The 10,880-nt window shown below is 38.0% G+C and overlaps 2 protein-coding genes across 2 annotated transcripts in view; one reads left to right on the top strand and one right to left on the bottom strand.

Moving 5' to 3' along the window:
- The window catches only part of BET1 (Bet1 golgi vesicular membrane trafficking protein), a 13,818-nt gene extending 6,787 nt beyond the window's left edge, over positions 1 to 7,031 (top strand). Inside the window, exons 2-4 of the mRNA XM_009286526.1 lie at positions 3,049 to 3,164; positions 5,179 to 5,235; positions 5,764 to 7,031. Coding sequence (XP_009284801.1) covers positions 3,049 to 3,164; positions 5,179 to 5,235; positions 5,764 to 5,919 — 329 coding nt within the window. The 3' untranslated portion in view covers positions 5,920 to 7,031. The remainder of the gene's footprint in view (positions 1 to 3,048; positions 3,165 to 5,178; positions 5,236 to 5,763) is intronic.
- A 2,024-nt stretch (positions 7,032 to 9,055) lies between these two features.
- The window catches only part of LOC103904957 (probable acyl-CoA dehydrogenase 6), an 81,065-nt gene continuing 79,240 nt past the window's right edge, over positions 9,056 to 10,880 (bottom strand). Inside the window, exon 9 of the mRNA XM_009286525.2 lies at positions 9,056 to 10,070. Coding sequence (XP_009284800.1) covers positions 9,980 to 10,070 — 91 coding nt within the window. The 3' untranslated portion in view covers positions 9,056 to 9,979. The remainder of the gene's footprint in view (positions 10,071 to 10,880) is intronic.

Genomic DNA, 10,880 nt, shown 5'->3' with positions numbered 1-10,880 from the left:
GCGGTTGCGTGGCGCACCCTCGCCTGGTGCTGGAGGGTTAAACGGAGGGGGAGAGGGAGTGAAAAGCTCGGCGGGGCGGGCCGGGGCAGCCCGTGCTCTCGTGTGGGCCGCGCTGTGCCCGAGCCTGTGAGAGCCGGAGCCGGCTAGGCAGGGCCCGACCCGTCCCCGGGTAGGGGCTTCGGTGGGGGTCTCTGCGTGAGAGGGGCTGTGTCGAGGGGTGTAGGCTTGCAGCAGAGCTCGGGAGCTTTGGGTGGGAAAAGTATTGTGTCTGTTACACGTGCTTCCGTCTGTCTTCTCTTTCTAGCTCAGCTGGACTTACGGAGCAGCAGTGGGATTTGTATTTAATTGTGTTCATGAATGGTTCTAACACAGCGTTAGTTTGAGCCATGTTTCCATGGATGGACAGATTTGTCACTCTTCAGTCAAGTCCTTTCCAAATTCTCAGCTGTTTTTTAATTTTAGTACTTCTGTATGTTTTCCTGCTATGTTTGGGGGGAAAAAACCCAACTGTTGTCAATTTATCACAAATATAATCGGATGCAAAGGCAGAAATCTTTGCAGAGTTCCTGCTGAGTGTTTTGAGAAGCTTAGGCCCCATTTTTCAACCAGCAGCCATGTTGATGACTGTAAACTTTGAACTCCCACGTCATGTTCTAGAACCATGTAGGTGCTGTGACCTCACTGTAAAGCTTAGGTAATGTTTATGCCTCGGAAGTTTATGACTGAATTGTGGTACTTCTTCCTAGAAAGGGAATATTTAGGGGCTGATAAATGCCATCTGGCTAAACCAGGTGTGTCTGTAACACCACCCTAGATTTACTTCTACACTTCTCGATGTGTGTTGTGTAATAGTATTTTCACAAGATAAAACAAGTCTTGGATATGGCTCTTAATAGATCAAGAGAGGTGTTGGGATGTTATCATAAAAGGTGGGCATTTGATGGGTCTTCAGTCCTTTTCTTTGTCAGACTAACAGCTCGTTCTTGGGTATGAACTGAGAGGGGTTAGACTGAAGGCCATCCAGCTCGGTATGTTTCTGAAAAAGTAAAGCAATGGATGTTTATGGAAGGAGTGCAGGGGAAAGAGCGTGCCTTCTTTTAGCATGTCTCTGGCAAACAATGCCTTAAGGAACTTCCTGAAACTAATTCTTTGAAAATCTGCTGGAAGGTCAAGCAGAAGACTTAAATGTCTATTATGACTGTTATCAGCTGCAGTAGAATTTGCCGCTTTCCCTTGACATTTCAACTGTCAGTCTAAAATTCCTTTTTATTTAGTAGGCTGGAAATAGAAGCTGGGCACCAGTACTTCTGCTGTGAGCACCAGCTACCTGGTACCTCTTTTTTAGCCCGTGATTATGTTATGGTCATGTCCGTATTACATGTCCTGTCAATGAACAGTTGCAAGACAGCCTGTAGAACTGCCATGCTGAAGTTTCTGTTCTTCCTGTAAACAGTAGTAGCCAGGCTTCTACATAGTGCTTTCTATTACATATACAGAAGTGGCTGTGCCTATTTAAAAGCTTTGGGGCAGTTGTTCACATCTGTTATGACACAGTCTATGTAATAATCATAGTTATGGTATTTTGGCCTGAAGCTATATAGTATATTAACTTATAAACATATTCAAAATTGCGTGTCACTTGGTAGGAAGTACTGTACTTAGATGCATTTGTAAAACAAGATAAAGGGAACAACCCTGACTCTCTAACTGATATAATTTTAGTCAACTTTCTATACTTGGCATTGGTACTTTTGATTGGGGGGAGGGGGAACTTCTTGACTCTCACTGCGATGAAATGGAAACATACATTTCACCCAGTCTTGTTGAGAATTTGTTGTTAGCTTAATTTATAGAATAACATTAAAACAGTTTACAAGTACAAACTAAAAAATTGTCATGTCACTTAAAGAACAGCTTTATGGGTTAATATAAAATTATATCTATTATGAAAGTAGCATCATAATTCTCTCTTTTAAAATCTTAACGTTATGTATGCCAAGCACACAGTGAAACTGTTTGAGATGGGGCTTTATCTGTGAATGTGGTTGGTGTCTCTCTTCTCTCCCTTTTTCCTCAAGAAGAAAAAAAGGCACCTAAACGCAAAAATCTCTAAATTAACCAAAGGCATTCAGACAATTTTAGTGTGGCATTCTGACTAGCCATATAAATATTGATTAACATTATAGCTGGATTACTAGTTGAATTAATCTAGCAGGATCTTTATCATAAAGCTTATAATAGTTCCTTTGTGTTTGCCTTTCTCAGTCTTGGTCTCTCTTCTTTGGTTTCAGATCTTTGATTTGAGGCCTAAGACTGATTTTTGTCTAGACAGGACACGGCTTTAATTCTCCTGTGCCTGTGCTGCTGTCCAACTGTTGTCTGTAGGAGATCTTTATTAGAGGTTGGTGGAAGCAAATATGTGGAGCTGAGGAGCTTTCATTCTCTTCTGCTCTGCTGAGTCAGTTGTCTGGAACAGTCCTGAAGCTCCATCACCTGAAAAGCAAAGGCAGGAGTGGGAATAGAACTGCAGAATGGTGACAGAAATGGCAGTGTTCTGCTCAGAGGCCTGGCTTCTTGTCTGAGGTCTTGTTTGTAGAGAAATACGTGTAAGGATCAGAGTATGCTCTCTCCTTTAAATGCGGGTGTGATCAAATGGTATTTGTCTTTGTTAGAGAATGATCTCAACTCTCCTGCCTTGAGTTAGGTTTACCACTCTATGTAGCGGCCTCAATGCTCCCTTCACATCTCCATGTAATGCCTAGGTTGATTTCCATAGAAGTAATCTGAAAACATTATGTGAGGAAAAATTTTATAGTATTAAATTACAACCATTCCCCAGTTTTCCGTCTTTGATTTGCATATTGAAAGATAACTTGCACATTTGAAAAAGGTTGAATCTCTATCTCAGGAACATGTGGTACCTCTTCCTGATTGCCGAGGGTGACATTAAGGAAATGCATTTTTAAATGGAAAGAGTGCTTTTCCACATTTGAAGAGCACTTGCTCCAATGGTGTTTTCTGTCTAACTACTGACTCTTGTGTTCATAGGCGATGGTGCACCTACTGGTAACTATGGCTATACCAATAGTGGATATAGTGTTTATGAAGAAGAAAATGAAAGGTTAACAGAAAGTCTGCGTACAAAAGTCAGTGCCATTAAATCAGTAAGTATTTAATTATAGCAGTATCGTCACATTTATTGAGTTAAATTATATGGACCAGTGAAGCAGTAGACTTAGTTTAAAACATAGATTTAACACAAGAAAGAATTATTGTCAACCAACATGCATAATCATTCATTGTATAACTGATTCTTCCTTTAATTAGATTTTTAGCTAGACTTGTCTTTTTTTGCCAATCTTGAGGACACCTGTGGTGTTACTTATGGCTTATTGTCCTACAGAATGAATTACTGTCCCTGCAGAAACTAGAAAATTTTAGTTTAGGTCAGTAAACTGGCTCAGGTTCATTTAAGAAAAAGGACTACTTGTTTTTGGTGTTATCATTGTAGCTCATCAGCTTCTGCTGTATCTGCTGATAAATCCGTAATGTGAAAACAGCTGTTAGAAATAGCATGCTAATATACTCTGAAAGAGAAATTTGTTGTTTTAATGATTCTGATTCCTTCCAGAGATTGAGGACTTCTTTCAATCAAGTCTAACTGAAAGACAGCTCTGATTAAAATTGTGTGGGTTTTTTTTCTTAACAATTTAAGACCTTTTAAAATACATTCTTAGCAATAGGTGCTGTTTCTATGTATGTCATACAAGCCAATGAATTTTTAGCCCTAAACTCATTCAGATTCCTATTGCTAATAATATTGTGTTGCTTAAAAGTAATTTGTTTAGTCTCAAATAGAAAATAAAACCTTAGGTTTAAGTTAAGAAATTATCCACCTAAATAATTTAGAGTAAGTTAAAGAGGTAAAAAGAAAAGCTTTGACCTTTGTTACAGAATTCCATTTCTTGTCTCCTTCTCTGGGATGTTATATTTCAAATCAGTGTCCCAGGGTATGTCTACAGTGTGGTTGGTAGTGCCCCAGGGAGTAGCATGTGTGCTTTTTCTGCAGTTGCATCTTTTAGTGCAATGTAATGACCTTGGAGTATGGAATAATCTTCAGATAATCTTCCTAGAAGCCTCATGTTTCACTCTTGACTTGATGATAGATTGTGGTGAAACGCAGCAGTAAGAAATAATGAGATTTAGGTTGTGTCACAAAAAACATACGGGTTTTGGCTAATCCAAAGCATCGGGGCCTGGAGCACATTTCTCTCCCTTTTAGGAGTTGAGCTGGTTGTTCAAGGCCAGTGTACTGATTACAACAGTTACGGAGAAAGAGCTGCTAAGAAGCCTCAGTGGGGGTTCTCCCCTATTTCACTTGGGAGCTGCTTTTAAGCCAAGATTCTCCTGGCTAGCCTCTGCCTTTGCTATGTTGCAGCTGTGTTGCAGCTCTGTGCCTGGTCTCATACCTCCCTGATTCCAAGCCTAACCTGCAGACTTGACTTTCTGGCTTGACCTTGGACCTGTCTCATAGCTGTGGATGTGCTGGGTGATCACCAGGCTGTTGCTGACCCTGGTTACTACCTCTGGACTGATTCTCGCTTGCATACTCAACTTGCGTCCTTGTCCTGCTGCGCCCTTCCTGTTTCATGACACAAAGCAGAGGAGGCACGGACAAGTTCACAAAAGAAATTCCCATTTATAGCATAGCAGCAACTTGTCAAAAGAGATGTGTTAGCAGGTTACAGTGTCAGCTCCAGCAACACTTGAGTCAAAAAGAGTGCTCATGGTCCTCTGTGCTGCGTGCCAGTAGTTTTAACAGTTGTTCCAGGAAATGGATAATTGCTACTTAGACTTGACTAGATCTTGAATTTTTGGAAGTCCACGCAATAATTCTAATAAGGAATTCTCTGTTCAGGGAGAAAAGGGGAGGAGGAGCATTGAGTACCTTCTGTGACTCTCTAGACTCATCTAGTCAAATGACAAATAATTTACTTTCCTAACTGTTATTGACAGAATACTGTGCATGTTACTTTGTTTTTTGAAAATACCAGGTACTGTTTTTACATTTTACCTGGGGAAATGCTAGTCATGTCACATATTTTAGACTGGTTTCACTAATTGATGTATAACGGATTACTCATATTTAATACTTTTTGTTTGTTTTTTTTTTAACAGCTTTCCATTGAAATTGGAACAGAAGTTAAAAACCAAAATAAAATGTTATCAGAAATGGTAAGTGTTTAGACACTAACCTTCCTTAAATATGGGGCAGGATTAAGAAGTTAGTAATGTAAAGCATGCCTTCTTTTAGTATGAACATTTGTATTAAAATGTTGACAGCTTATCGTTGACTGTAAAATGTGACTAATTCAGCAGCTATATTTCTGTTCAAAAAGATAGATGTGCGAATGCATGACTTCCAAAGCACAACCAAGGTCTTTACACTTCAGATACAACTATTTGTTTTCAATTAGCAAATGTATAGTATTATTAAAAAGGCAGTTTTATATTTAAATTTATTTAAGAATAGAAGAGGGAAGCAAAAAATAAGTCAGTAATTCCTTTTTTGCTTGCCTCCATCTGGATAAATGGGTGAAAGTTTTTCCTGGTTAATTTTCAGAAACTGCCTCCGAAATAATTTTAGTTTTGGAAAATTGGAAAAAAACCAGGAAAAACTACACTTAGCAAGCTTTAGGGGTAATCTTTTTTTCTCAGAGTAACATGTTTGTTGTTGTTTTGTTTGTTTGGTTTTAAATGTAGGATAATGATTTTGACTCTACGGGTGGAATTCTAGGTGCAACGATGGGCAGATTGAGGACACTCTCCAGGGGAAGCCAGACAAAGCTATTATGCTACATGATGCTCTTTGCATTGTTTGTTTTTTTTGTAATATACTGGATTATTAAACTGAGGTGATGTATGTTACCTTCGGTTTAAATTATGTAATTTCAACTATAAAGCAGTCTTAATTAATGAAGACATTGATCTGAAGTGGCATATTCTGTTGATAAAACACAGTGAAATTGTTGTAAATTGCATTAACTGTTAATGCAATGTTATATATAGCTTTCTTAATGTATCAGAATTTTTCCCATCATCCCCTGTTTTGGGGGCATTATTTGTAAATATGCAGAAACTGCTAGCATAGCAGGTTGCTTTTTTAGGGGAATATAGTTTTTAGAATTGATTTAAAAAAATACAGCAAACAACGGTTGTTCAGATATGAAGTAATTGCAGAATTACAAGGCTTTCTCTTTCATTCTGCATTTCATTCTGGGCCATGCTCTAAATTAGAGCTCCAGTTTCAGGCATACAGTAATTTCTAGGTTGCAAAAGCACAAAGAATACTTGGATCTTTCTAAATTGGTTTTATCTGTGGATTTTTAAAAGGCTGGCCTGAAGCTAACAAATGTAATAGTGGTACCCCCAAAAATTCTTCTTGTGGATAGGTCTGATAGTGTATGTGTTTAAGTAGCTTAAACTGTGTATTTTGGGGAGAAGTTACTTAAAACTGGATTATTTTTGTTTAAATGTGACAAATCATGCTTACACATCTACTCTTTTAAGCAAATGCCTTGGATCATTGGGATCAACCAACATGGACACAGTACAAATGTTTTCTTTATATTTAAAGTATCTTAAAACTTAATGATTCCATTGAATCACTAGAACTTTTACCATTAGTATGTTTACTTTTCAATCTGTGATGATCCCTAAATCTACACTGCATGATGTCTGAAATATGAGGACAGATATTTTGAATTTTATATTAAAGTATATAATGATGCACCTGTTGGAGGTGCTGTCATATTAAGGTTTTTTATTTTGAAGGCTTAGCTTTGGGTAACCAAATAGTTTCTAATAGCTGAAGCTATTACATTGCTGAGTTTAACATTAAAAAAATTAAGTTTCCTAGATATTGAAATTGTATCTACAATTTTTGAAAAACTTTTCTAGAAATACTGTCTAGCATGTTGCCATTAATAACTAATTACAAACTGAAAAATAAAGTGTTCTGTAGTATTCTAGCTAGTGTTGTTTATATACATTCTTTTCTACTGTAGAATACCAATGTATTTTTTGGAAATGGTGCTGCATTCAGGGGGCTATATTTGTGTGGGCAGCACTATTAAATAAGAAATGGAGGTGTATGTTACATTACTTTCATGTTAGATTTCATATATAATGGAAATGTGATGTGTAAATCACTTCTCTAATACAAAACACACAGACTGTGCAAAAGTAATTAAAGCTCAAATATTTCTAGCCTATTTAATCTTTGACTGTTAAAAGGTCTACAATACTTCCACAAATAACAGAACACCTAAGTGCTAACACCAGGATACTGCATCATCTTTATATGAGAATTGCTAGGCTTGTTAAACAAGTATAGCATTCCCAAAGCTAGTCAATAGGATATAGTTTGCCATCCAAAATTGACGCACTTGTATAATTTTAATGAGACAGTGGAGTGCAAGGTACCTCACAAGTGAGATAATTACTGACACACCTGTTTGACAACCACACTCCCCTGATAGTTGATCATCTTCTAGAATATATCTCTGGCTATATCTCTGGCTCTTAAACATGGTGTCTAACAGTTTCTAGACATTTTTTTAGCAATCGATCTGTCATACCAATAAATGGAAAAAGTTTTAGCTACCTAATACGAAGTAGAAAAATGGGTGGATGCAGCTAGTTATATGGTGGATACATTTCCTGTCTTTGTTCTGAAAAACACGCTAGCGTGTCCCTTAAGTCTTGACAGAGCACGTACTGGCAAAAGATTTTTTACCAGTCCTTCAGCTCATGTATAAAACCAACAGGATTTTCTTTTTAAATGTCAAACCAGATTAAAAGGTAATTAATGCAGAATAGGAACTAGGTGGTGGTCTTTCCCTCCCCTCCCCCTGCCTCCCGTTCTTTAGTGATGCAGAGGAGTGAGGGGAAATTAATTTGGGGGGGGCGGAATCTTAAGCCTATGTCTTCCTTTCTGTGTTTCTTCATTTAAGGAGGGTTGTGGGGTTTTTTGTAGTTTTTTGTAGTTGTCTAGATAGAGCGGGGAAATAGGGCGAAAGCTTAAACACAAGGAATATATGAAGTCTCCAAACAACTTTCTACATCTCTAGGTTTATTAGAAAACACACAAGGGCTATTTTAATTAAGTGCTAAAACACAACTCCGTTAGGCTCATTTAACGTGAACTTTCTGAACTGAAAGGTAACTGAAAGCTACATAGTCAAAACTGTGACATATTTCTGTATGTTTTTGTTATTTTAATTTTGGAGCAAGTACAGGATGTAGCACATTTCCCTTTCTTCACTTCCAGTAAAAGGCTGATTTTCAGTTTAAAGCCTGAACTGAAATCCTGCAAGTTTGCTTAGAACGGTTATAGTGACTTACGTAAAGGTGAAACTGCTTTGAGAATATTTCACTTGGGAAGGGGAATGGCAATTGGTGGGAACCATGCACTGTAGCCTTAGAATTTTCCTCAGCATCTGCACTTGCTTTACTGCTTATTTTCTGGTAGAAAAGTATTACTCTGACGGTCCTTAAAATTCACAAATAGCAAGATTTCAGGATGCTGTAGTATGATCTTGTAGAGTAAAATACACTATACAGTCGATAAGATAGAAAAATACTAGTAGCATTTAATTGTACTTTTACAAAGTTGCAGTTAATAGCAGCTGCATGGGAATAGTGCAGTTATGTTTATTCTTGGTTTTGAAATCTTGTATGTAATTTTTACACAATATTTATATATTGCGTTTCTCAGTGTAACTTGGACTCTACCTGGCAACGATACAGATAGTTTCTTCCACCTGGAAATAATAATCTTTTAACTATCAAACTGCTAACCTTACAGTATCATGGAGATTCCTTAGAAAATGCTTAACACATCCACTTGGTTAGAAGGAAAATTCCACTGAAGATTTTGTTTGCAGTAAGGCAGGTTGTGTCTTCTGACTTAAATGGCTGCTTTAGGAAGAGTTGCTGATGTTGGTTTTGAAGGAATGGCTGATACGCAAGTAAACGTAAAAAATAAGATTTAAAGAAGATCAAATTAAGAATTTATGCTTATCATAGCAGATGTATATTTCAGTGACACTTTGTGTGTAACAAATCACAGTAATTTTGAAAATACTTAGTATACATTTCGGCTTTAAGGTGACTGGCATATAACATAAATTGTACCATCTCATTTAAGTAATAACACACAATTTTCATATTAACATGGGTTTTTAAAATATTTTTCTTTAATAGTTACACACACACAAAACATGATACCTCAGTTCAGGCCTCCAAAAGCTTCAGATACAATTAAACAGTTGTTTGTAAAATTCTACAAATAAAAATCAACCCCCACCAAACATCCATGACAGAGTGTAGTACAAGTCGATGTGAATTTGGCAAAGATGACAGAGCTCATTTTGATGATTACTTGCTAAAACTGAAAGATAGGGCAAGTACCTGTAATTGAGAGCAAAATCACTGTTCCAGTATTTGAATAAAGCAGGGAATAATTTGTGCCATAATTACTGATCTTGAAAGCAAAGTTGCACTGAAATTAGATTAGGCTACTAGTGAAATCATAGCTGTATCCATACGGAAGTTAAGTTTCTTAATTGGTGGCTTAGATGCCCTAAAATGTAGATATACCTTGATTAAAGAAGACATTTTCCCTGGATGCTTAGTGTGGATCGCTAGACCCCCCCAAAAAGTAACCCATTGAGAAAAAGGAAAAAAATTTCCAGGAGGCCACATGCTTTCAGACTGCTTTGTATCAACAGAAATTTGATATTGGAGAACACGTAGAATGGTAATGGACAAAGACCCTGATAAGCGGTTCATTGGCAAAATTACTGTTACGTTTTCTACTTATTTTACCCTTGAAACACGTACTGGCTGTTACCTTCAGCGTGCAGTACAAGCCATGCTCTTGCTTGCTTACTTTCCAAGGAAGGGTGGCGATGTGTCACTTGCTTGGAAGTGTTTCCATGTATTTGCATATGATGGAAAGCATGGTTTCATCTGTGCCACCTCCTATTGACAGTAATCGCAAGTCTCTGTAGAAATAGAAAGAGTAGATTTAAACGTTTGCATGCTATACTGATGGAACAAGTACAGAACTGTACATACCCATTTATTCTATGCGTTTATTATGAAGCTGCTTTTATGACATTGAAACCTCCTTGTTTACAGAAGTACATACATGGTGTGGACAACTGTGTTGTCAGCACCGTAAATACTCTTTTGTGTACAGGGATGTTGCCAATTCAAAATCAAAAGGCTTAAGATATAATTTGGCACGTCCAGTTTTCAGATTCTTAAAATAACCAAAAATAACCTTAACTTGGCATAATACCGTATTTTCATCTTGAAATAAGCTAAAACCTCTCCTACCATACAACTGCCCCTGCTTAAGCCCAGCCAGACCTGCAGCTGAACTCCATACAGACTTCTGTTTAGGTCTTACCACTTTGGACTGGCATATAAAGCATCACAGGCTCTTCCCAGGGTTTTCTACTGGACTGCCTACTCAAATTACCTACACATTACATACTAACGCCAGTTGTCCGCAGAACACCTCATCCACTGCCTCCTCCTGGTGAGATGGTCTGCAATACTTGCCACAACATCCCCGCTGTTCCTTTGCCAAAGCTGTAGGTGCCTAAGCCTGCAGCTGAATTTTAGGAGGGGAGGGAGCTTTTGGAGGGCCAGTAGCAAAAAGTGTTGCAGGACTTAACTTTGCTTAACTGTGCGGTAAAAAGAGTATTAGTCAATCAGTACCTGAGCGTCGTGGCTTAACCTCAGCTGGCAACTGAGCACCACACAGCCACTCGCTCACTCCCCCCTGGTGGGATGGGGGAGAGAAT

Source organism: Aptenodytes forsteri, unplaced genomic scaffold, assembly GCF_000699145.1.
Source record: "Aptenodytes forsteri isolate BGI_AS27 unplaced genomic scaffold, ASM69914v1 Scaffold55, whole genome shotgun sequence".
In the NCBI taxonomy this organism is placed as follows: Eukaryota; Metazoa; Chordata; class Aves; order Sphenisciformes; family Spheniscidae; genus Aptenodytes; species Aptenodytes forsteri.
This window is presented reverse-complemented; position numbering and strand designations above follow the sequence as displayed.